Here is a 26,202-nt window from a genome sequence, read left to right as displayed (position 1 = left end):
TAAGATCACAATCAGACATTCCAAACAAGGATCGATACCCCAATCCTTTAGAGAGAGATCAACAACCCCGTAGTCATCAGTGAGAACATTCAAGAAGTTTTGTTAAAAACCACGAACATTGTTTTCAAAACACAGAAAATGGGGTTAAAGAACCCCGGGGCCAATTTAAAATACCGTTTAAAAACACAACAAAACTAACAGAGGCATTCAGTCTTTCTGGTGCATCATTAATTAACCAGTCCATTTAGGGTACTCTAGAAAAAAAATATGTAGTTAAAATTTTGGCCAGAAAACTTGTCCTTTAAATATTGATTGATTTAAATGACCTTCATCTTGGCAAAATTAAACCATATTAAAACGTGGGCGGGACTTCGCGACGTCTCTTTAGACCCAGCTTTGAGAGTTTTTGTCAAAATGAGGATAATTTGAATCGAACGATATTTGAAGAACGTGTAATCTGGCCATTTTTTAAAAAAATACGTTTTTCCAGAGTACGCCAGTTAAATGGTTAATCAATGATCTTATTATGAAGTGAATTCCATAAGCCAGTTTGAAGTTTATTATATTATAACGAATTAAGTTAACGTTACCCGGATCTTTGTTGTTGTTTTTAGAGCGAAAGTTGGTGATTAGTTCTCATTAAAATATATCAGCGCATAGCATCAATACGGATATACTGTTTCTTGGGGGGGGGGGTATTTTTTTTTTGGTGGGGGGGGGGGGGGTTAAATTTTTGTTGTTTTTTCTTTTGTTGATATGTTGATGAGTTGGGTTTTTTTCGTATATTTTTGTTTGTTGGGTTTTTTGTTGTTTTTTTTTTTTTAACGTTTCATAAATTTCTTTCAATGTTTCACTGCATCTCTTTCACGTAATTTCAACCACATTATTGTATCTACTTCAACTGTTCAATATTTCGACTGTTAATTCTACGTTCAGCATCTTGTTGACCCCAAAACAATACCAGTTTGGGATGGTAAGTCGCAATTTTTGAGAAAAAAAAATCTAGCTGGTGGGGCAAATTCGTTAGTTGTCATTCAGAACCATTAGACCTATGGAGTTGGAGTTTATCCCGGTTTCTGTGACATCAAAGAGACAATGGCAACCACATGCTAACCTGTGATAAGACTATCTAAAGACGAGTCTATAGATAAAACTAGTCTAATGCAAAGTACTTTCCGCAAGGTCTAAGGGTTCTAACTATCCAAGCACGATTGGGTGCGAGGGAAGGGGGGGGGGTCATAAAAAGTTCTTTTGATTGTAAAGTTGAGTTAGACCACTGGTCACTTATCATGATCAAAGTCGATCTACATTCGCAAAAAGTATTTGCAAAATCAAATTAAAGCTATTTGTGCTGGGTAAACTATAGAGTATTTACTTTGGTAGGTATTCAAATAGCTATCCGAAACGCAAACAACATTAACAAACAACAATAGTGGTATCCACCAGAAGTAAAATTCAAAAGTGATCACAAATCCGTACTTTTGGTTTTGTTTGGGAGATTGCTAGAGAAATCCATGTTTAATTGAAAAAACAATTTAATCTCAGTCCAAAGTTCAAACATGTAGTCTATACATAATCCATTAGTGATGATCGACGCGTACGTATTTGTGGGTCTGGTTATCCAAATTATTGTGGTCTCATTGATGTAATCAACGCAACAACAACAACAAACTCTCCATGACAACAATGTTAAACAAAGCCCATAATTGCCTTCGGCTATCAGACCTGCTAATATGCGCACATTTGGGAATTATTCATTTCGTGTTTATACTTTGGCTTGACTGTAGATTGAATTAGGTTGACGACGCATTTTGCTCTCTCTCTCTCTCTCTCTCTCTCTCTCTCTCTCTCTCTCTCTCTCTCTCTCTCTCTCTCTCTACGTTTTTAAACCGTCACGAAGTTGATTAGTTCTCATTATATTCTTTCTAACAGACTATAGAATGCATGTGGTTGAGGTCTCTCGGCTATTTGTTATTTCATATTTGTGGACAACTATGACAACAGAAAAAGCATAGCAAGAATGATGACAGAGACCAACTGGATGAAATTGAAATTGAGAAGGAGCAAACTAAAGCTTAAGATCTTTTAAAGGTATACTAGACAGGACAAATCGCCATCAGAGTGAATGACTACCAACAAAACCCAAGAAAGGAGCATGGCTGCTGTCGGCTACCCAAGTCGTGAGTGAATGTACACATTCGTCAGTCCCTTTTTTCCAAGAACAGTAAGGTTATGGAATTCCCTGTTGAGAATTTGAGAAAATGTGACAGTTATGAGAAATTTACTAGTCAGCTAGAAAACATTTCTACCACAGGAGGAGATGATGATGGTGACACAGAGCCAGAACCTTGACACCATCCCTTACCACAGAAATGTTGCGTCTATCTTCAGTTTTGAAGCTGTAACAGTATGGATTGGATTGTTTTAGACCGTCAATTGGGTGATTAGGTCTCAGTAAAATACCTTCTAACATACTATGAACGTTTAAGGTTATACATAGTTTTGTGTGTTTGAATTATTGATCAAGTGGGCACAATTGATGAGTAGTTTACATAGACGCCTACAGTCAATAAACGTAAAAGGCTACACATTTTTGTTGGTACGATTGTATTGGTAAGTCATCAATAAACGTTAAAGGCTACGCATATATTTGTGTGTTGGTATGATTGAATTGTGAGTGGAGCAGGCACTTATGTTGGTAACAACAAGATATGAAGTGAGTAGAAAAGTGCCAGAAGACAATAGAGAATAAAAAATTTTTTCGCGGCGGTGGTGGGGTTTGAACCTGCGACCTTATTGGTACGAGTTGTCGTACCAATAAGGTCGCAGGTTCAAACCCCACCACCGCCGCGAAAAAATTTTTTATTCTCTATTGTCTTCTGGCACTTTTCTACTCACTTCATATCTTGTTGTTACCAACATAAGTGCCTGCTCCACTCACTTTTCTGAATTAAAAATTCACCCCATACACCGGAGCATACTCAATGTCTCAATCGTTTCTATGTTATATGTTTGTGATGAGAATATTGGCTATTAAGCTTAACTGCTGGTCAAAATTACTTCGCGATGGTGGCGAACGAATCGGCGATCTCAAGAAGTGGGTGAGAGAGGGATCTAGAAATGACTTTGGGTTTGAAACGAATATTTTTGTGTTCGTGGATAGCTCACACGGTAGAGCCACGCTCTCACCTGCCAGGCGGAGTTGTCGTACCAATAAGGTCGCAGGTTCAAACCCCACCACCGCCGCGAAAAATTTTTTTATTCTCTATTGTCTTCTGGCACTTTTCTACTCACTTCATATCTTATGATTGAATTGGTAAGTCAATAAACGTTAAAGGTTACGTATAGATTTGTGTGTGTTGGTATGATTGAAATGGTAAGTCAATGAACGTTAAAGGTTAGATATAGATGTGTGTGTGTGTTGGTATGATTGAATTGGTAAGTCAATAAACGTTAAAGGCTATGTATAGATGTGTGTGTGTGTGTGTGTTGGTATGATTAAATTGGTAAGTCAATAAACGTTAAAGGTTACGTATAGATGTGTGTGTTGGTATGATTGAATTGGTAAGTCAATAAACGTTAAAGGTTAGATATAGATGTGTGTGTTGGTATGCTTGAATTGGTAAGTCAATGAACGTTAAAGGTTAGATATAGATGTGTGTGTTGGTATGATTGAATTGGTAAGACAATAAACGTTAAAGGTTAGATTTAGATGTGTGTGTTGGTATGATTGAATTGGTAAGTCAATAAACGTTAAAGGTTAGATTTAGATGTGTGTGTTGGTATGATTGAATTGGTAAGTCAATAAACGTTAAAGGTTAGATGTAGATTTGTGTGTGTTGGTATGATTGAATTGGTAAGTCAATGAACGTTAAAGGTTAGATTTAGTTGTGTGTGTTGGTATGATTGAATTGGTAAGTCAATAAACGTTAAAGGTTAGATATAGATGTGTGTGTTGGTATGATTGAATTGGTAAGTCAATGAACGTTAAAGGTTAGATATAGATGTGTGTGTTGGTATGATTGAATTGGTAAGTCAATAAACGTTAAAGGCTATGTATAGATGTGTGTGTGTGTGTGTGTGTGTGTGTTGGTATGATTAAATTGGTAAGTCAATAAACGTTAAAGGTTACGTATAGATGTGTGTGTTGTTATGATTGAATTGGTAAGTCAATAAATGTTAAAGGTTACGTATAGATGTGTGTGTTGGTATGATTGAATTGGTAAGTCAATAAACGTTAAAGGTTACGTATAGATGTGTGTGTTGTTATGATTGAATTGGTAAGTCAATAAACGTTAAAGGTTACGTATAGATGTGTTTGTTGGTATGATTGAATTGGTAAGTCAATAAACGTTAAAGGTTACGTATAGATGTGTGTGTGTTGTTATGATTGAATTGGTAAGTCAATAAACGTTAAAGGTTACGTATAGATGTGTGTGTTGTTATGATTGAATTGGTAAGTCAATAAACGTTAAAGGTTACGTATAGATGTGTTTGTTGGTATGATTGAATTGGTAAGTCAATAAACGTTAAAGGTTACGTATAGATGTGTGTGTGTTGTTATGATTGAATTGGTAAGTCAATAAACGTTAAAGGCTACGTATAGATGTGTGTGTGTGTGTTGGTATGATTTATCTGAAGGGGCAGAATAGGACAAGGAAGTCGTAACGTCACACCTTCTTCTCTTCCGATTCCAAACTCCTTGGAAGTGTTACGTAATGAGTCCTTCGGATGACCAATAATGTAAAGGTTACATAATGAATCATAAGGCGTCAAGACTGTTTTAGTAGCATGTTGTATAGTCAGATTCTTAATATTATGGTGGGACGTGTAAGAGCGAGGATGGATGATCTTTATTTACGACCAGAATATTTAGACTAGAAAATAAGATGTCATCACTCTGAAACCAGAAGATCAATCACACAAGGTATGTATCCACTCCTATGGAAAAGTGGTTTTATACTTCCAATCAGATTGGAACCAGTTTTTTACATCACATTACGTATTGTTTCCTATTGCTAAGTAATTTACTTAACCGCACACCATCAATAAACGTGAAGGGTTACACACAGAATTGTCTGTTGGTTCGAATATTTTGATGGGCAGAGCAGGTCGCCATTTGGCTTTAAGAGTATTGAGTGAATGCGTTAGCTACTCGATGTATTACCTTAGTGAATTGAGTAAATGTTCTGATTTGGCGAAGCCCGTCGGATGTCGCACCAGCTAGTTTTGAGATGCGAGCTAATAAAGGTGAAAAATCGTTATCTGCATGATTTTCGTTTTTTTCACTTCATCGTTTTTATTATCCATCCAACTACATTTGATTTAGGTTGGGTTTTTTTTTCCTGAACTCTATCGAAGAAACATACCTTAAAAATTGACCTAAAATCTCCTCCAAGGTGGAAGACTTCAATTCAGCGCTGAGAACCGAAATTTGTAGCAAACCCCAGCATATTACCGATCATTCTCTTTGTCATTTTTCGCTATTTGAAGTGTAAGTAAGTGCGCATGAATACAAATTACCACGTCAGTAAAACGACTGCGCATAGCTATAAACAAAACGAATAACGCGAAAAGTCCAACATTCCATGTACTATCTTGTGTGATATATTGTTCATTCAATAAAAACACGATTCTAACGCATATATTTTCTTTCAATTTTATATCGTAATTTATAGTATAATAAGCCAATAATATAGTTTGATATTTCAGCTCGTCACAAAAAACGTGCCGCATATGATTTCATACTACAACCACAATTGAGTACAGACGACACAAGTTATTTTCCATTTTATTTTATTTGTTTTCCACGTTAATTTGTGTATTGTTGTGCTGACGAATGGTTTGTACCCGAAACGTCCATGTCTGTATTGTTCCCATACGAAGGCTCTCCATGGTCACTCAAACGCATTACTCTTAACTCTCAATTGGGTGACTACGCACTTAAAATTCACTCAACTAATCGCAAATCAATAGGTTTGTTTTGTTTGTCATCGCTGTCATGAAATGAGTTTGGGTAGCAGCCCGTAGTGACGGTAGCTGGTGAATTTTCAACATGATAATTGTGAATTACGATGACGACGACGACGACGACGACGATGACGATGAAGATGATGATGATGATAACGATGATGATGATAATAAAGATGCTGATGACGACGACGACGACGACGATGATGATGATGATGATTATGATGATGATGATGATGATGATGATGATGATGATGATGATTGGTTGCGGTAATGATGGCGGTGGTGACGAGGACTACTACATTTCCACAAGACCAGTTAATACCCTCCCCCATCCCCTCCCCGGTATTAAATTTTTGTTTCAATACCAATAAATCGGTTTCATGTTAATCTATACCGGTATGATATGATATGAAAAGCTTTCTATACAAAATTAAAATCAAGGTTTTAAACAGAGTACGACAAAATTGGCCAGTAAATAATATGTTGGCTTGGGTCGGGTCTATTTATTGGACATATTCTGTTTGTTGTTGGTTTTAAGGGGTTTCACGGCGCTTGCAACACATTTAGGTCATATCAGGGCCAGTAAAAAGGAAGAAAATTGGATAGTAAAAACATTCTAGATGTACAATCAAAAGGACGTGAAGAAAAAGTAAAAAGACAAAAGGGAATGGTTCAAATTGGGAGGAGATTAAGATTCCAAGAGCACACAAATCAGTGTACTTAGTTAGAATCACCTAAATGTCTCACACAAACAGTAAGAGGAACATACTCAAATTTCTACAAATTAGATGTTAAAATATTTTAAAATAACTACCAAACAGAGAGATGATTTACAAGGATAAAAATATCATCTCCCAAAACTATAATTTTTAATTCGACTGTTTCCCTCCCAGCCAAGAACCACGGCCAGGGTCAGGACACAACTGAGTATATATTCCAAGACAAAGACAGAAAGCAATTGGAAAGCAGATACATGGGGTTAGAAGACGCAGCAAGTACCTCCCTGCCCACTATGGGAGGTCGGAAACCCCACCCAGTGGACATATTCTGATTGGTATCTATGGCAACAAGCCACGTCTAGACCATCACAACATTGCGTCATCCATTAATAATAATAATAATAATAATAATAATAATAATAATAATAATAATAATAATAATAATAATAATAATAATAATAATAATAGTGGTGATAATAATAATAATAATAATAATAATAATAATAATAATAATAATAATAATAATAATAATAATAATAATAATAATAATAATGAATCCAGAGATCGGGGACCCATGCTAGTTACATTGAAATACTGGTTGGTTTTGTCAGTGCGGTGAAATGCACTCCGTTTATGATGAATTCTGTTCAATGTTGCGAGTATATCATGCGCAGAGCATAATTTTTTGTGTATTAGGGGATGTAAAAAAGGAACTCAAAATTGGAAATAGAAATTAATGGGATGATCGAAATGAGTTTTCAATGTGCTCGAGGTCATTGGTCACATGGCAAAATGTGCTCAAAATGGCCTACACAGCTGAGCATGTTTCCATTTTTTATAAACAATGCAGCGTGTTTACATTTGTAAAAAAATATTCATTCGTGATTGATGACTTGGTTGGACGAAAATCTGAATATAGATAGAACGAAGCTGACGTCATTCGGGTCTTTGTTATTGTTTTTTGCCATCCATGTTTATGGGTAATTCTCACTAAACTGTATCTCGTTCAAGGTTTTGTGTGTTGGTCCGATCCGGATGGCAATACTGTGAGTTTCTTAGCCAAATGCACAGCATCTCTAAATCGCTCCCATTAAATAACCCTTTTAAGTTGCTAACAGGAAGATCAAGATATGAAAAACTGTGAATGAAACACTGCCAGACAAAGAAAAGAGAAAATACATGACATAAACATTCCCAAGAAGTGAGTTGCCTCGACTGGGGATTGAACCTCCGATAACTAGTTAATTAGGAGGGGTGTGAGCCACGTTGACGTAGGCTGTTCTTATTATTTTCTTGTATTTTTCCCTCTACCTTTCCTGGCACTGCTTTATACACACTTTTCAGATCTTTATCCTACACCAGTGCCTGCTCCCTAATTTATCACTTTGGTGAATAGGAAGACAAGATGAAGTTCTATACTTCCGTTTTATTAAAGAACACAGTATGTCCTATTTGGTTAACATTGCATATACTGTGCTTTTTAAAACAACGGCAGTATTGGGACGATTGAGCTGTAGGTCTAGATCTGTAGGATGCAAAGTAATAGGTATACGACAGATTTTAAGAAGGCTAATAAATAGTATAGCATTAATACCGCGGGTTTATCCGTGTTTCGGTAGTGTTACACAGACATGAACGATTGCTTGCTACCAGTCGGATAGGGCAACATTCTCTTTCAATAAGGCTTTCTACCAGATTTAACAAAGCCAGCAACCTACTCATTACACTAGATGAACTAGATGGTCATAAACTTTCTGTACAGATATCAAAACCGGCCCCTCTGTTTATGAGGTAATTGCTCTACCAGTTGAATAACCGGAACGTCAATTTTACATGCAAATCAAGAATACAGTCTTTAGATAAAATCCTTACCAGATAGCGTTAGAATGACGGAAAACAAAACGTCACGAAATCCTTTTGGAGGCTCCATGACTGTCCCCTTGTAACAACACCGGTCAAAGGGAAACTGAAGCCGATTGGAACGGTCAAAGGGAAACTGAAGCCGATTGGAACGGTCAAAGGGAAACTGAAGCCGATTGGAATATGCTGGTGTGAACGACAGTGGCGGTGCTGCCGAGTTGAATATTTGTCACACGACGGACGGGAGTAACTTTCCTCGCTCACCTTCAAGACTCACCTTGGCTCCTTCAAATGACCTCTCTATATATCTATCTCTCTCTCTCTCTCGCTCTCTCTCTCTCTATCTCTCTCTATCTATATATCTATCTATCTCTCTCTCTCTCTCTGTGTCTATCTCTCTCTCTATCTATCTATCTATCTATCTCTCTTTCTCTCTCTCTCTCTTCTCTCTCTCTCTCTCTCTCTCTATATATATATATATATATATATATATATATACCTCTCTCCCACACACATAAACGCACACAATCTCTATCTTTCTTTCTATCTATCTATCTATCTATCTATCTATCTATTTATCTATCTATCTATCTGTCTGTCTGTCTGTCAGTCTGTCTATCTATGTCTGTCTATTTATCTATCTTTGAATCTCTTTCTTTATTTCTTTTTTCTTTCATTTTACTTTCTTTTTAATTATCTATCTATTCATCTTTCTTTCATTCTATCTATCTATCTGTCTATATATCTATCGGTCTGTCGATCTATCTATCTATCTATCTATCTGTCTGTCTGTCTGCCTGTCTATCTATCTTTCTCCGTGTATCAATCTCTCTATCCATCGATATAATAATATAATAATATATATAGAGAGAGAGTCATCTATCATTCAATCTCTCTCTCTCTCTCTCTCTCTCTCTCTCTTTCTCTCTACCTATCTTTCTATGTATATATCTACTTATATGTCTATCTATTTATTTATTTATTTATCTATTCATCAAACTTTTAATCTCTATCTATAGATCAATCTATCTATTAATCTATATATGTCTATCTTTCTCAAGGTAGACCAGTATCTACGTATCAGTATGACACAGGAACAAGCAACATTGTGAGAACTGCTCTGTACTTTGTAAAGCGCTTTGGACACGTTTGGTGGATATTGCTCTATGTAAAAACTCAATTGTTCTGTGTGTGTGTGTGTGTGTGTGTGTGTGTGTGTGTGTGTGTGTGTTTAAAATCAGACCTGCAAATTTCTTCTTCACTCAAATGGAAATCTTCTCTCCGCCACATATGCTCATGTCCTCTGGAGATCCCCCATGCCCCCGTGGAGCTTACTCCTCAGGCTTGTTGGGGCAGTCGGTGGCCAGTAATTTCTCCTAAGGGCAGAGAGTGTTGGGCAATTCGGTAGGATGTGTTCACCTGCAAATATGAGCAGGTATATTTTTGTCATTGCATGGTAGAAATTTATCTCTTGCATATCTAACGTACATTTATTTCGCTGAGAGAAATTGCAATTAGTATAAGAAAATTACGGGCACAACGATTTATTATTAATATTTGATGCATCAGTTGAAGAGTTGACAGATCGATCCATGACTGGTGACAATGCAATGTCTTTGTTATCCTCGTCACGGATAGGACTATAACAATATAAGCTGGTCAATTAATCGATGCTTTTACAGTCTCTAATGGACCGTGAACGAATACATGGTACTCGAGTATTCTATGACGTTAGAATAATTATGCCCCTTTTACTTCATTGGATGACACAGCAATCATTATTGTTGTTATAAAACAACTCCATTCTTGCAAATGAAGTTAGCGGCCTTTCAGAGAATATATATGTATATATGTTATATATATATATATATATATATATATATATATATATATATATACAGAAACTAAAACAAACAAGCAAGAAAAATATGTAGGACTAACAGAAAATAATTTCAAAACAAGATACAACCTCCACACCTCAACATTTAGAAACACTAACAAAAAAACATCCACAAAACTCAGCGAACATATTTGGAAATTAAAAGACAACAAAATAGACCACAACATTTCATGGAAAATTTTATCTAAAGCAACAGGATACACACCAACATCAAAACAATGTAGCTTATGCCTGGAAGAAAAATATACTATAATCAAACAACCTCATGAAGCCACACTCAACATGAAAAGTGAGATCTACGGAAGGTGTCCCCATCGGCGTAAATTCTTGTTAAGCAACTTTAAACCGGAACCACTTCAAGAAACAACAACAGTCAACAAAACAACTCAGTCCTGACGATGGCAAATTAAGCCTGAAACATTAATGTAGACTGTCTCAAACATTGTGGTAAATATTTTAAATAATATATATATATATATATATATATATATATTATATATATATATGTATATATGTAAGGTATACAGAAATAGTGTGACAAGCATCACATTATGATACCTCTTATGAATACTACGGTTTATCCTCTCAAGCAAGACCACCCGACTGATGATACCATGCTAAATTAGTATTGAAACGGCTGTATCCTGTGTACGCGAGTTCTTTTACTCCATATATATATATATATGTGGATAATGTTCAAAATTTATGAATACAAATCTTTCCCACTAAAAACTGAGAGAATATCTCTTCACGCACATTCATTGGTGTATCAAAACCCGTGTTTAACGCGACTGATTCAGAATGTCTTAGTAATTTCCTCTACCAGCACAATTTTATAACTTTCACTCCAGGCCTTCTTTGAACGTATTTCAATTTGTCCCCGTTAATAATACTTTGTAATGAAGTTATATCACAACATGCGCATCAAATGACGGCAAGCATTTAAAACCTCTCTAAACCTACAGATATTGCAACTTCAAAATGCGATCGTTGTCAAGTAAATTTTTGGGCTTTCTTATTTGACAATTACTCAAATCGTAAGTAAGAACCAGCGACCCGTCATTGAGAGGACCAGCGATCAATAACTGATGTTATTTTTTTTTGTACTTGTAAGTATATTTGTTTTTGTTTATTTTCTTTCTTTCTTCCTACCTTTGTTTAATTTACCTTCTCCCCTCAGCCGGTTAACTCTCAAACGTTCCACAAATAGAAACCACGATCACCGGTGATCGTGACAACGCCCCCTTTTTCATAATCCCATTTTGCGGTAAAAAATCGCCAGATTATGTGTTGAAACTATTATTTTATTATAAAAGAATGATTTTCATTTAATAATTCATCACAATTATGTTAAAAATGTAAAAAAATGTTACGAAATAACGAGAGATACGAAAGCTAGGTTGCTAACGACTCCATCCGTTACCTTCGACAGGGTTGCCAGTTTGGCATTTTAAATGCCAGATTCCAAAAATCTGGCATTTTTGAAAACCGTTTGGCATTAGAAAAAATCATTTGGCATTTGGCATTTTCATTTGGCATTTTCTTTTCTTGTATATTATACTTCAAATGACACCTTTTCTTAATTATTTCTAAACGCGTAAAAACAAATCTCTTCACATCGCAAAACTTTGCTATTAAAACTGTGATGGATATTGTTTCTAATTTTTTTCTCTATAACTTCTTTGGACTCTGCACTTGAACCAGATTCAACAAAAAACATCATAAGAAACACGAAACAGTAAGTTTTCTTAATTGTCAATAATTATTTAACTGTTTACGTATTTACCTTTCATGTTAATGTATTTCTTTTTCATTCTTAAAATCCAACCGTGGTGTAGTGGTTTAGCACTTCACTTAGTAGTCAGTAGGTAAAAAATTACCCCAACAGGAAATTTAGTATAATTAAAAAAAAAAAAAAAGAAAAAGAAAAGAAAACACGCAAGCCACCAGGATATGATAGTAAATTGTCTATCAAAAGTGAGTAGTTTTCTTAGTGGGGGTGGGAGTCAACAGACTTTGGCATTTTTTGGAGTGTTTTGGCATTTTTTGAGTCTTCCCCTGGCATTTTGTTGAAAAATAATCTGGCAACCCTGACCTTCGATCCGCCATTTTGTTTCGGGAAATCTTTCTACAACTCCAACTCACAATTTATCAAATTTATATTATTTAAACTTTTTGCACCATGGCAAATCTCAAAGAGTCTGAAATTTATGACATCCTCTTCAACGTGGATGTAAGTGATGACGAGGATGATGATGAAATTGAGTCCGAATGGTCTCAAGAATTCGACCTGCCGTACTCGCCAAATATGGGATCTGACAGTGAGAACGACGAGTAAGTATTTTTCAGAAATCTTCTCAAAGTAACATCAAACGATCACATAATGCCCATGATATGTATATTTTATTCAACTTAATTATCTATTTCATTAATATAGTACAAAAAGTTTTTTTTTTGGTTTATAATTGTATTTATGAAGTGCTTGAGTTTGACTAGGACGAGTGAAGTGTTGTGTGTTGAAAATGTAAACAAACATGGAGGTCAGAAGACGGTTAGTTCGGCCACTTGAATGAGATATAGAAATGATTTGTATGTCTTGATTTGATGTGTCGACAGTTTGTATAATAAAATATTGTTCTTTTTTCTTTCTTCTAGCGAGATTCTTATTCCGTGTGAGGACTGTGGGAATGAAACTGGGAGACATGCACAAGTCCCTACTCCTACTGATGATACTGACACTGCCACTGCCACAACTAGTTCTGCTTGTCAAAGAAAAAGGTGAGAACTGACCTGATATTTAGTTGTTCTTATAGAGCATTTATATTCATATTGACTGTTTTGTGTTTTCTGATGTATTATTGTTGATATTATGTTATATATTCAGTTTTGGGTCTACAGGAACATTATTTATAGTATTTTTACTCTACTCAACTCTATGTCAAGAAATATTATTCCAGAACTAGTGTGTGATGTAAAAAAGGGAGAGTGATAAAATATTTTGATATTTTATATTTATATGTGTAATTAATTGCTTTCTCCTTTCAGAATTATTTTTCATTTCCTTTGTTTTCAAAGTACTTCTTTTTATTTTAATTCTTGTTATTATTATTTTCTTCAGGCGTTCGGATCATGATGAAATCCCTGGCCCATCACAGCCGAAGAAACTATGTGTGGATGGTGGTCCCGAGAACAAAGTGCCACCTTTTCTCCCTGAGCGAGTCCCTGGTCCACGCCTGCCTGATACGGTGACTCGCTTAGATCACCGAAAATTTTTAACGCCTTTAGATTTTTTTAGTTTGTTTTTTACTCAAGAACTGTTGTCTTTGTTTTGTGAGTGGACGAATGATTATGCGAGTATGTGTGTGGATTCGAAACCGACGTTGTATAAGAGGTGGAAGGATGAACCTGTGAATGTGGATGAAATGTATAGATTTATTGGTTTGTTGATGTACATGAGTTGTGTGAAAGTGGAGCGTGTTACTTTATATTGGTGTGAGGAGACATTGTTGAATGGTTTGTGGGCGCGTCGGTTTTTGTCAATTTGGCGTTATAAATGTCTTATGAGTTTTTAAAAAATAAGTAATTTTAGAACAGAAAATAGAGATGATAAATTATGTAAAGCTAGATTTATGATGGATTATATTCGTAGAAAATGTATGAAATTGTTTCAACCTTATCAGAATATTTCAATAGATGAGAGGATGGTTAAAAATAAGGGAAGGTATAGCTTTAGAATGTATATGAAGGACAAGCCAACAAAGTGGGGAATGAAATTGTGGGTTTTAGCAGATTCAAAGACAGGGTATACACACAATTTTGATGTTTATTTGGGTAAGGTAGGGGGTAATACAACAAATGGTTTAGCTTATAATGTGGTTATGCAGTTGCTTGTTGGCTTGTTCAATCAAGGATATCATTTATATGTGGATAATTTTTATACTAGTGTTCAACTTTTTAAAGATTTGGTTGTGAAGAATGTGAGAGCTTGTGGGACAATAATAGTTAATCGAAAAGGATTTCCAGTTAGTCTAAAGAACGTTAGAGAATGGGAAAAGAGGGTTAAGAGGGGGGAGTTTAGATGGCATAGGGATGGTGATATTTTAGCTTTACAGTGGAAAGATAATAAGACAGTTTCATTTATATCTACAATACATGATGCAAATAAGGAGGCAGTAGTACAACGTAGGAGTAAAGATAATGGGGTTTTCAGAAAATTAGATGTTGCACAGCCTGAATTAGTTAAAGATTACAATAAGAATATGAATGGGGTAGATTTGTCTGATCAACTTATTGGGAAATATAATAGTCTTAGAAAAACAGACAAGTGGTGGAAAAGTTTATTTTTTCATTTTATTGACATTGCTAGGGTTAATAGTTATATTCTGTTCAAAGAATATAGAGCTAGGCATAGTGATATTGAAGAATTACAGAGACCAAAACAGTATAATCAGTTAGATTTTACTCTGGAGTTAGCCAGGCAGTTAGGCGGGATAGATGATCTAGAGGGTCCACCACTTGCTTTAAATACAAATTGTAATTGTAAATGTAAAAGTAAATCTAAAGCAAATAGCAGGAATAGTGATAATAATGATATAGATGAAGAAATTAAGTTAATCCATCCAATTTTACCAGATGCTTCTTCAAATTCAAGGGGTGATTGTAGGTTATGCTTAGATAGGGGGAAAGTACAGAAAACTAGACATAGGTGTTTATATTGTAAAAAATGGTTTTGTTTACAGCCGGATAGAAAATGTATGTTGTGGTATCATACAGTTCTTGAGTAAATTATTTGATTTATTATTGTATTTTAAAATGCTCTTTGTTTTTTAAATGTTAAATTGTCTGTATATTTTTATTTTATTTTGTTAAGGTACTGTTACTGTGAAATTAAAATATTTTCGCACTCTGCGAATAATCATTCGTTTTCGCTCTTTGCGGAAAAAAAAATACTATTCGCTCTCTGCGAATACATTTACATATATAAATAAATATATATGTATACTGAAGTCCTTTATTATATTTATCCATGTATTATCAATTGTATCAGTAAGAAGGAACTTGTGTATTTTTTTGGTGTGTATAGTTCAGTCTTTGCACTAAACAAGTGACACACAAGTGAATTTTAAAATAATTATATAATTTTACTTTTGTAATGGAATTATTACCCCAAAACCTTTTCACCATGTTGAAATGTCTTCTTGTATCATGTGTTTAGGTCTGTTGACCAAGATATATCCAAAATATGCCAAAGAAATGCTGACATAAGCAATTTAGAGACATTTTTGTGAACATGTAAAAATTATTGGATTATGCCCCTTGTTTGAGTAAATGTGTGGATACATTTGAGACCCCACCAGATGCTCAATTTATGCATTACATACTTGAGTTTTGCATAAAAGTTGTAAGACATGATGTATTTTTAGAAAATAAACTTGTTTTGATCATAATTTTGAACAGTTATTTTTTTCCTTCTTGGCATTTGCAGAAAATGCAGTTTTTACTTGAAAATTTGAGACCCTACCTTGACACATAAATCATATTTGTGTCCAGGAAAGTGCCTTGAAATTATAAAAAACTTTAAGAATGTGAAACTAAAACATCTGACGAGCAAATTGATATATAACATGCCAGCATTAGCGCACAGTGAGTGAGTTCATGGTATCCTAATGTACCTGCACCCCCTCCATTTACAATTTTTGCTCAAAACAGTGGAACGTTTGAGAGTTAAAGAACTATGAATCTTGTTTGTGCGACAACGAGAGCATTGTGCTAACAATTCAGCCACTTATCATCAATGGGTACCGTTGTAACGTTATTTTCCTCGTAAAAAGAGTGTCAATTTCCATACGTACATTCCAATAACAAATGATAGGTGTGTCCTTGATAGTTATGAGAATTGTACCTAACCTTGGTACACTACAATGTCAGACCTGCCAAGTTGATAAATATACATACATAAATACATATATATATATATATATATATATATATATATATATATATATATATATATATATATGTGTGTGTGTGTGTGTGTGTGTGTGTGAGAGAGAGAGAGAGAGAGAGAGAGAGAGAAAGAGAGAGAGAATTTGAGTTTTTGTAAATCAGTCGATTGCTGTGAATTAATCAGTTATTGACAATAAATATCAAAGTTACAAATTAGTGAACAAGTATTGGTGCCACACAAAGCAAGAAAAAAATCCCAAAACGTCAATCTTCCTCTCGAGGAAAACGGATTTTGGGGGGATGGGTTGGTTTTTGTTTTTTTTTTCTTGTATTTATTTTCTTGCTTTGGTTGGCACTGTCTCAAAGACACATTTTCAGATATCAATCATTTAACATGAAGCTGGTTTCGGTTTAGGCAAACTATAATTTTGATTGAATATTGTGGTAATTTTATTGAAAAACAGTCTTTATTGTATTTTCTGGTTCAATAAAATCCTGAGCTGAGTCATTAACTGTTTCTATCACAAGTTTTATACAGTTTTGTAAAATTAGCAGCATGTCAATCATAGTTTAAAATCTTTATTCTGGCATTTTAAAAATTAGCCAATTCTAGGATTAAGCCTAGATTATCTCAAATTCTATGTATAAAAGATTTTTTTAATGTAAACACACACACACACACACACACATATATATATATATATATATATAATATATATATATAAAATATATATATATATATATATATATATATATAACCCATAGGATTTAATAAATAAATAATAATTAATGAATTTGTAAAGCGCCTAAACATCCACGTTAATCATGCTCTGTGGTGCTTTACCATAATAGGAAAAGAAAATTCACGACACTACATAACAAGCATGAATACATAAACAAAATCTAAGCAACATCTATTTCATAACAAAAAATGTGATCAGTCGCAATTATCAAAGCAGTATTGATGTCGATATGAATTGCCAGGATAACCGCAATTGTTGACATTGAATCACAGTCAGAGCAAACTAAAGAAAAAAGATTCATGAACGCATAGACATCGGATACATTTAGGTTGTGGGTTTTGCAAATAATAAATAAATAAAATAAAATTCCCTTTTTTTCATCCCATGGAGTAAATTTGTCTCTATGGTCTCTTCCAAGAGAAGACTGGAAAAAACCCAGGCGTCAGCCGCAGTGCAACGCCGCAAATTGAGCTAAAGCGAGGTGACTTGCTCAGGGCCACACAGCGCAGCGGCGGGTGATCGAACTCGGTACCTTTCGGGTACGAAGCAAAGACCGTACTGCTGAGCCAAGCTACCCTCTGTTTTGTTGTGGTTGTAGATTTATGACGACCTCCCGTTATTTGAGGTAACGATGCTTGTTTAGCTAGTTTAGACTGGAACCCGCAAGGAAAGAGGAGGGTTGGTCGACCAAAGCAAACATGGCGACGAAGCATCGAGACCGAGTTGAAGGCAGCAGGACAAACCTGGGCCCGGATAAGGAAGACCTCTAAAAACCGAGTCAGATGGAAGAGTGCTGTTGTGGCCCCTATGTTCCACAATGAATCAAGAGTCTTAAGTCAAGTTATGCTTGCTTACCAATACTGACTCATAGAAAGGGAACCAGTATTTTTTTTTGTATCTGTTTTGTACTCGTATGTTTTTGTTTGTTGATTGTTTTGGGGCTTTGTATTTGTGTTGTGTGAGAGGGTTGGGGGAGTTCTTTTCGGGTTATTTTTGTTGTTTTTGTTTTGTTTTGTTTTGTTTGTTTGTTGTTTTTTTTTTTGTTGGTTTCTTTTTTATTTTTGGTATTTCTTGTAGTGTAATCGGGTCTGGGGTTCGATCCTCAATCGTGACAGGGTAGGTTTTCTTGCATGTTTGATTTTAATTTGTCTAGACAATTTTTAAAATTTTTACCTTACACCAGTGCCTGCCCCCCGCCCCCCCCCAACCCCTCCCCCATTTTCTCACATTCTTTTTCCAGCAAGTGAGATTCTTTTATGCGAATATTTGACATGAAGATATTTTCATAATTTTACGGATATGTTCTTAGTATCGGGCAGGTCTACTGTTTAATTTAAACGCCAATAGTAATAGTCACGATCGACCGACTTGGTGGCAGGCAGGTCAATAATGCATAAAGGACAAGATCGTAAAATTGTCTATGGACAATTTTGTTTGAAATGTTGGCTTCAAACGTTACTCTTGTTAACCACAATATCGCGTTATACCAGGTTTATCAATGAAAACTCTTGTTTAAGTTTCTTGTGGCATTTTGTTTGTTTTTTTTTCTTTTGGAGGGGGGGGGTGTTGTTTGTTTTTTTAAAGGTTTTACTGCGCTTGTAACACATTAAGGTCATACCAGTGCCCGTAAAAAGGAAGAAAATGGGAGAGTAAAAAGTTCTAGAATTACACTTAAATCACCCAAGAAAAGGTAAGACAAAGGGGAATTTGTTCAAATAGAAACCAGATGTAGTTTCCAAGACCACAATATCAAAGTTTGAGATCACCTAAAAGTTTCATCCAGAGACAAGCACAGGTTCCTACCCAGAGGAATACACTCAAATGTTTACAAAGCATATATAACATGTAAACAAAACACAATACAGTGCATAACAGAGAGATGATTTACAAGGAAAAACATATCATCTCCCAAAACTATCTATACATTACCCTCTCAGTAAGGGCATCCGGCCCAGGCCAGGACTAAACCAAGTAATCTCATTCCAAGACAAAGACAGAAAGCAAGTTGGAAAACAGATATGGGGATAGAAGACACAGGAAGTACGTCCCTGCCCACTATGGGAGTCTTGGGCATTAAATATTTTGCTTTTACATCATGTATGGACAAAATACTACTGAAAACGATTCTTTGGGGAAAAGTTTAAGACTCTGGGACTAAAATTGGAAAAGAAAGACAAGAAATCTAGATGAAATATTATGTTACATGCTATATCTGACCAGGCAACAGGAGGAGGATTGAGGGAAGGGGGTGGGGACGGAAGGGGGAGTGTTTGTAACTCAACTCCTTCATGGTGATACTGGATTTGTTTCAATCCATATTAACTGTCATTGCCAGAAAGGCAATTCCTTTCATATTATATCGATAGATTAATCTGAGAACTGACTTGCTTGCCACATTTTCAGGAGATCGTGACTTTATCAGACCTGCCTAGTACTACGAAAAATGTGTAAAAATACGAATTTTTGGCTCCAGCTATTCAACTGCTTTCTCCTCTTTTACTCAATAAATCGTATTGAAAAGGAAAGTTTAGTTCCTCAGAACCTATATTCAGGACTTAAGAGTATTTTTATCATGCTGATCGCAAATTATTTATTTCTAAAGCTATTTAAAATGGATGTTTCTATTTTTCTCTAGGAAACTACGAAATTTGGAAATTTCAAGTAGGCAACTCTGTTTTATTTCCAGCAATAATTTTCACCAGATCTAACAGAACCCGCTACCCAATCACTAGGACTAGGAGTGTACAAAAGAGAGGTCAGAGAAAAAAAATCGACTGCACCCGAGAGCGATGCTGTTCCCTTTTGCATGTGAAGCGAATGCTCTTCCAAGCCCTATGTAAATAATGGAGTCAATAGGAGGGAGGGGGACTTTACCTAACCTTGATACATATCGGTATCTTTGCTTGTGAATCGTAACCACGAGAGTTTTAGAATGAATGAAGTTAACGTCACCCATAGCTCTTTGTTATTATCATAGACCGCCAAGTTGAGTGATTAGTTCTCGATAAAATATATCAATCATAAACCTGTCATCTGGCGAGCAGGTATTGTCATTATTTTACTTCAAAGCACGACGTCCAGATAGTCAGCGTTTACAACTAATGTCACAGTTTGTCCCTCAGCGGTATGGCAACATCATGCCCAACTAAAGAGTTGTAGCCTCAGCCGTCGTGCTCTGGTCCTTCGCTTTTCTTTCGTTTTTGCAAACCAATCATGTTTCCATAAATCTCATAACAATTCAATATCAGAATTCCGGCTTGTGGTGTAAAAACCAATATAATGTAACCCGGCTTGGTCGGTCGTCTGTGTAAGAATTTTGATTTATCATTATTATTTTTTTTATGCTCTTCGAAGTGTTAATACCCCCCCCTTCTCCCCACCTCACCCTTCACCTCTTTTACCTTATAGAATGATCATAAAGCGCTACCTCCCTACTTTCATTTCCTAAAATGACCAATCGGGACTTTACTGTTCTAATTTCAAAATTAAATCTACTTAACAACTCTATCTATCTATCTATCTATCTATCTATCTATCTATCTATCTATCTATCTATCTATCTATCTATCTATCTATTTATCATTTCGTCAAAACATGACCGTCGTCGGCCATGTTGTGTTGATTAGCAAGAGAAGTAACCCGGTAATATTTTTGAAAAGGAGAATAATATTACGATTATTTCCCTTCTACGAGAGTTATTCCCGTCATCCACAGCGTGAATTTCTCGTTTATTAAATTAAATTGTGCTTTGTGCCGAACATAAAATAGATCTATATCATATTACTGGTAGGCACTGATAGATTAATCATTTGATATGGAATATAATAACAAGTACAATTTATAACGAATTAAAGGACAATCCCTTCCCCCCAAATATATGACATTTGCTGGGTTTGAAAATAGATGGTTCAAGATTTCATCTAACTTCCTTTTCATTACATTTTTATGCTTTGCAGGGCTATACAAGGCACTATAATACAGTAATTAAATTTTGAAGGCATTTCATTTTAGATAGTCCTTTTCTTATTTATATCTCGGAGTTATAGCGCTATATAAGTTTTCAGCATTTATTATTATTATTATTATTAGTAGTAGTAGTAGTAGTAGTAGTAGTAGTAGTAGTAGTAGTAGTAGTAGTAGTAGTAGTAGTAGTAGTAGTAGTAGTAGTATTAGACCTTTAAGACACTTGAAACTAACTGGACATGGAGATCATCCCGATTTCTTCAACGCTAAACAAATAGGATAAATTATTTAGTACCCACTGAATCGGGCGCTGGTCTATCACAAAAGTATTTTTCGCCAGGTCAAACAGATCAAGTTACCCAGTCACTGCTGGGTGGATAGGACTGGGTGGACTGATAAATCTCGTTTAACCGAACCTTCATTAAGAAATGTTCATGTATACATATAGACGGGGAATACGTACATGAATCGGGCGATAACTGTGGGCAAGAAAACTAATGCATTTTATTGAAGAGATTTTACTCAGGCTGTTTTTTTCTCATTTTAATGGCTTCAGCTAAAGCACATTACAAAATAATCTATGAAACCTGATATTTTCAAAGGTTCTCTTTAATATCACGGTTGAGCAGTTTAGCACCAAATTCATCTGTCACTGTCGGTATATTGGCGGTTCCTCTATTTCTGCAAAGGTGTTCGTCACTTTCTCGCCAATATTCTCCAATAGTCACCAACAGTATCCCGATGTCCGATCCTGAAGGTTAAAATACTAAATAAAATGTGAAAATGGAAAGGTTTCGAATGGAAACAGCACATCACTTTTCCATCCGTAGATTTTCCATTTTCACCGTTTTGTTCGTATTTTTACGATCCCATAGTTCAGGCAGCACACATCACTCTCTACTTACTTATCCTGTAGGTTCCGAAGGCTGAGCGTCTCTCTATAGAATGGATCAAATTTACTAGTTACCATCCGTTGTGAATCAGAAACAGAAATTTTAATTTGAACTCAAAACCATGACACAGATTCACACACACACACACCTTTTGGGATTTTTATTCACCTTGACATATAGCTAATGTTTTTTGTTTGTTTAATGAGCATTTCAACTCCTATGACATTTTCAGATGATGTCTGGGTAAATCCAATTTACCTTAACCAAAACAGATTGGGACTCAATCAAATAAATTTGTTTGCAGTTAAACCATTGACATAAGCTGGATACATTTGTCCATTCTATCGATGTGTCGCCTTGACTTGATAGGACGGTCTGTGTGCTTTAATTGCCCTGAAAGTTGTGTCAGAGGAATCATCTGATCCCTGGTAGGCATGTTCAACTGGTCTTGGGGCGAGAAGCCAGGCTAGAGCATACAGCAAGGCCCTCCAGATTGGGAATCTACCGAGTATTTACTGTCCATTCAATGAAATAAAAAATGACAAAATGACAATAACAAACCAAAAAATTCCTCCAATTTATTTCTTGAGAGGTTTAGGTGCTATCCCAGGATATTTATGACCTGATGCAGTCAGACAAGTCTGGACCCTGCGGAGCTGGAGACGAAATTTGCCGAGTGAAATCAGAACCTAAAGTCTGACCTGGGAGGAGATCAAGACCCAAGTCAAAAACAGAGTGAGATGGAGGACTTTTAATGTGCAGAATGTGCCTCATGGGGAATGAAGAGGAGTAATCAGAAAACATTGGGTCACATACATCAGCCGCTCACTGATAAACACTTTTTTAAATTTAGCTCGAGAATTTTACTTCATTTTTTATGACTTAAGCTGACTCCAACTTGACTAAAAAATCCTCAAATACGAGACTTCATTAGAGTAAAAGTGAAAGTTTTCCCGCCAGTCTGGGAGAAAAAATATATTGCTTTGTCATTGTGCTGAAAAGGAAGACCCAGGAGAGCATCAAGTCTTATTTTCTACAATACCAAACAATTGTCTGAATTCTTGTTTGTATCGGGTACTCATATTGTAATAAACAAAGATGTTAACGCTAGAATTAATAGTCTCAATCAAGAAATCAAGGGCGTATAGAATATGAAACGTGTTATGATAACGCCCCCTATTGACAATACCTGGAATGACAATTCGAACGTGGAAGATGATAACACAAGGCAAGTTACAGATGATGAATATTGTACAGATCAAAGTTATCATCTTTACAACTTTTGTCTCTTTGGCTGACGTTATAGCTTGGCCTGTGGCTGACGGTTTATTTGATGTAACAGTTATTTGTTTTACTTGATTTGAATCACCTCGCCTGTCTGCTGTGCTTATATTATCATTAGTCTGATTCTCGTTGTCAATGGTAGCCTCGCTAGATTTCCCAGATCTTGCGTTCTTTCTTCTCCATCTCTTCGATGCGTTTAAACGTGTGATCGTCAGCTGTGTACAGATGATGACAATGGTCATGGAAATGCTTGGTAAAATGATGTCGTTGATATGACGACTGATGAACTCAACCTCGTCATAGTTTGACGTATAAACCAAACGAACCAAGGAGACGTTTGTAGCAGGGTCACGGATGTTCAGTAGACGTTTAGTGGAAAACATGGGAATGTAGGAAGCGATTACGACAACGAAAATACAACAGATTACCGTCATTGATCGCGGTGCTGTGAAGATTTGCTTAACCTGGGGAAATAACAACACACGTTGTTGCACATTACGATAATCTCAGTTGCTACACTGTCCTTTAGTCTTTAGTGAAAAATCACCCTTCCCTCATTTTGATCAGAAATCTTTTATTTTATATATTGACATAAAGACTGGATCATTACCTCGCCGAAATATTATATTAAGCCTGGTACTAAAGTTTATCTATATGTTTACAAACATTAAAATATTCATGCCAAAATGAGAAAAACATGATATGTGTCTATATACAAGTAGATAATCATAGAATCTGAGTATCGGTCTTCGACCGAATCTCGATCTCGAAAAACTATCTAACAGAAGATAGTCTAAATAAAAGAACAAATAGTAGAGCTAACCATACGATGACGCTGTCAAAAGAAAAAAGACTGGCTGCACAAGTGGTAAAACAAGGGCTCCTACCTTTGATCGCTCACTTTCTTGTTTATTTAACAAACGCTGAAACTGAATATTAAGGTTCCTAAACACACTCCTCTACATACAGAATGTTTCTTGAAAACTGTTGTTGAATTCTATTCAGTAGTTTGATTGAGAGCCTATTCAAACAACCCGATTTTCAATGTCGTATAATTTCAATTTTATTATAAGTAAAAGAAGGGGTTGCAATGAAAAGGGGTCAAAGACACATTGGTCATAAGTAGAAACGTGCTGTGTTATATTTTTCTCTACATGTTCAGTTGGGGTAAACGCTTCCAACATCGTTTATCCTGACTGGACGTGCAGAGAACATTTCTCTGGATTATACATGATCTCTTACCGTTTTGGTCGTGTGTTATCTTTTTTGTTGGGGGGGGGGGGGCGGTGGCTACAGAAGGGTTTTGTGACCATGAGACTCTGTGTGAAGTTATTTGATGAGTTTTTTTTTGTGTTGTTTTTGCTTTCGTTTTTTTTTTTTTTTTTGTTGTTTTTTTTTGGGGGGGGGGGGGTTTCTTTCTTCTTTTTTTTTTTTTTGTTCTTACTTTTTAAACTGTTTTTAACAGCTTAGCAATCGCTTTGAAAATATGAAAAGTGACTGTTCGTTATTCAGTAGGTCTGAGGTTCGATCCCCAGTTGAAGCAGACTGAATTTTTTTGGATGATTTTTTTTCTCTTGTGTTTTTCTTTCAGTTTTGTCTGGCACTGATTCATAGCTACCTTTTTGGGATTTAACATAGCTAACGTTTTTGTTTGTTTAATGAGTGTTTCGACTCTTGTGACATTTTCAGATCATTTTAGTTTCATTCAACACTAAGATGGTTGGGAAGATAGTGTCACACATTGTACTCGCTCGACAGCTGCCCTCGAGAGATGGTAAGATCAACGGAGTTAATTGGTCTACCTAAGAGCAATAATTAAGCCACGGGTTTCGTCGCGCAAAGTTTCAGTTTCACCATCTCCTCACCATCTATAGGAAAATCGTCACATCCGTTACAATCCATACAACACGTTTCTTATTCAAATTTGTTTTACAAACCACAAAATTTGAAGAAGAATCGTTGTTACATTTACAAGAACTCAATAAAATTATGTATCGCATGCACTTATTGCTTTTAAAAAGTATAGTTGTGGTGTTGGGTCAGTTTGTCATTTCAGTAACAATATTGGAAATGGTCGGTACGTAGAGAGTTAAGACACAAAATGTATCTTTGAGTTGTGAAAGGGTTTGTTTGGGGAAAGAATCTTTTAGAATATTCATATGAAAGTAGACTGCCATAAAAGTGAGCTGATAAAATTGGTTGCCTGATAGTGGTGAATAGAAGGAAAAAACTTGAGCTTTTATAGAGCGCAATATCCACTAAACGTGCTCAAAGCGCTTTACAGAGGGTCCCTGACCAACAACAACACGTAACTTATAAAACAAGACATCACACATGGTATGCGATATTACAATATTTCTGACAGATACCATGCTGTTAACGGTGCTCATTTTACACTCTGAGTACGGTGAGAGAATGTGAGTAAAGGGTCGTTTCCAAGGACTCAACTAGGCGCTGAGCGATGCTCGAACCCAGGACCCTCCGATCCGAAAGCGAATGTCATACCACTAGACTACATAACCGCACGAATTGAAAAGAATTTCTCCAGGGGAACCCGTCGAATACTTTTACTGCCGCTCTAAAAAAACGCTTTTTTATTTTGTTCAGAAAACGCTTAATTCAAATAGCAATCATTTAAAATGGCCGTCTAGACTACAAACATTTTCGAACCTGAGACTTGAAAGAAATTCAAGTTTTGGACTCTTCGACATGTTGAATCCAAATTTGAACTAAAAGTTTTCTGTCCAAAATGAAAAAGGTTCTACTTGGTTTGTTGCTTGTCTCTTTTTTAGTCTTTTGGTTTGTTTTTTAATTTTGTTTTTGTTTGGGTTTTTTGTTTGTTTGTTTGTTTTTAGTTGTTTTTGTTTGTTTTTTTTTTTTGTTTTTTTTTTGTTTTGTTTTGTTTTTTTTTTTTTTTTTTT

General features: G+C 35.6%; 3 protein-coding genes across 3 annotated transcripts in view; 1 reads left to right on the top strand and 2 right to left on the bottom strand.

Moving 5' to 3' along the window:
• Positions 1 to 8,781, bottom strand: part of LOC144973875 (uncharacterized) — a 56,688-nt gene extending 47,907 nt beyond the window's left edge. Inside the window, exon 1 of the mRNA XM_078916764.1 lies at positions 8,565 to 8,781. Within this exon, the coding sequence (XP_078772890.1) occupies positions 8,565 to 8,622 (58 nt within the window). The 5' untranslated portion in view covers positions 8,623 to 8,781. The remainder of the gene's footprint in view (positions 1 to 8,564) is intronic.
• Positions 8,782 to 12,634: 3,853 nt separating this feature from the next.
• On the top strand, positions 12,635 to 15,899 carry LOC144972558 (uncharacterized). Its single transcript, XM_078913898.1, has 3 exons — positions 12,635 to 12,786; positions 13,108 to 13,230; positions 13,571 to 15,899. Exons 1-3 carry the CDS (start codon positions 12,635 to 12,637, stop codon positions 14,022 to 14,024), a joined length of 729 nt encoding a protein of 242 aa, XP_078770024.1. The 3' UTR covers positions 14,025 to 15,899.
• Positions 15,900 to 22,142: 6,243 nt separating this feature from the next.
• Positions 22,143 to 26,202, bottom strand: part of LOC144974093 (uncharacterized) — a 10,174-nt gene continuing 6,114 nt past the window's right edge. Inside the window, exon 5 of the mRNA XM_078916985.1 lies at positions 22,143 to 23,745. Coding sequence (XP_078773111.1) covers positions 23,017 to 23,745 — 729 coding nt within the window. The 3' untranslated portion in view covers positions 22,143 to 23,016. The remainder of the gene's footprint in view (positions 23,746 to 26,202) is intronic.

This window comes from Berghia stephanieae, chromosome 5 (genome assembly GCF_034508935.2).
Source record: "Berghia stephanieae isolate SIO BIC M18660-M18661 chromosome 5, UCSD_Bste_1.3, whole genome shotgun sequence".
NCBI classification, from domain to species: Eukaryota; Metazoa; Mollusca; class Gastropoda; order Nudibranchia; family Aeolidiidae; genus Berghia; species Berghia stephanieae.
The sequence above is the reverse complement of the archived record's forward strand: the minus strand, read 5'-3'. Positions and strand labels throughout refer to the sequence as shown.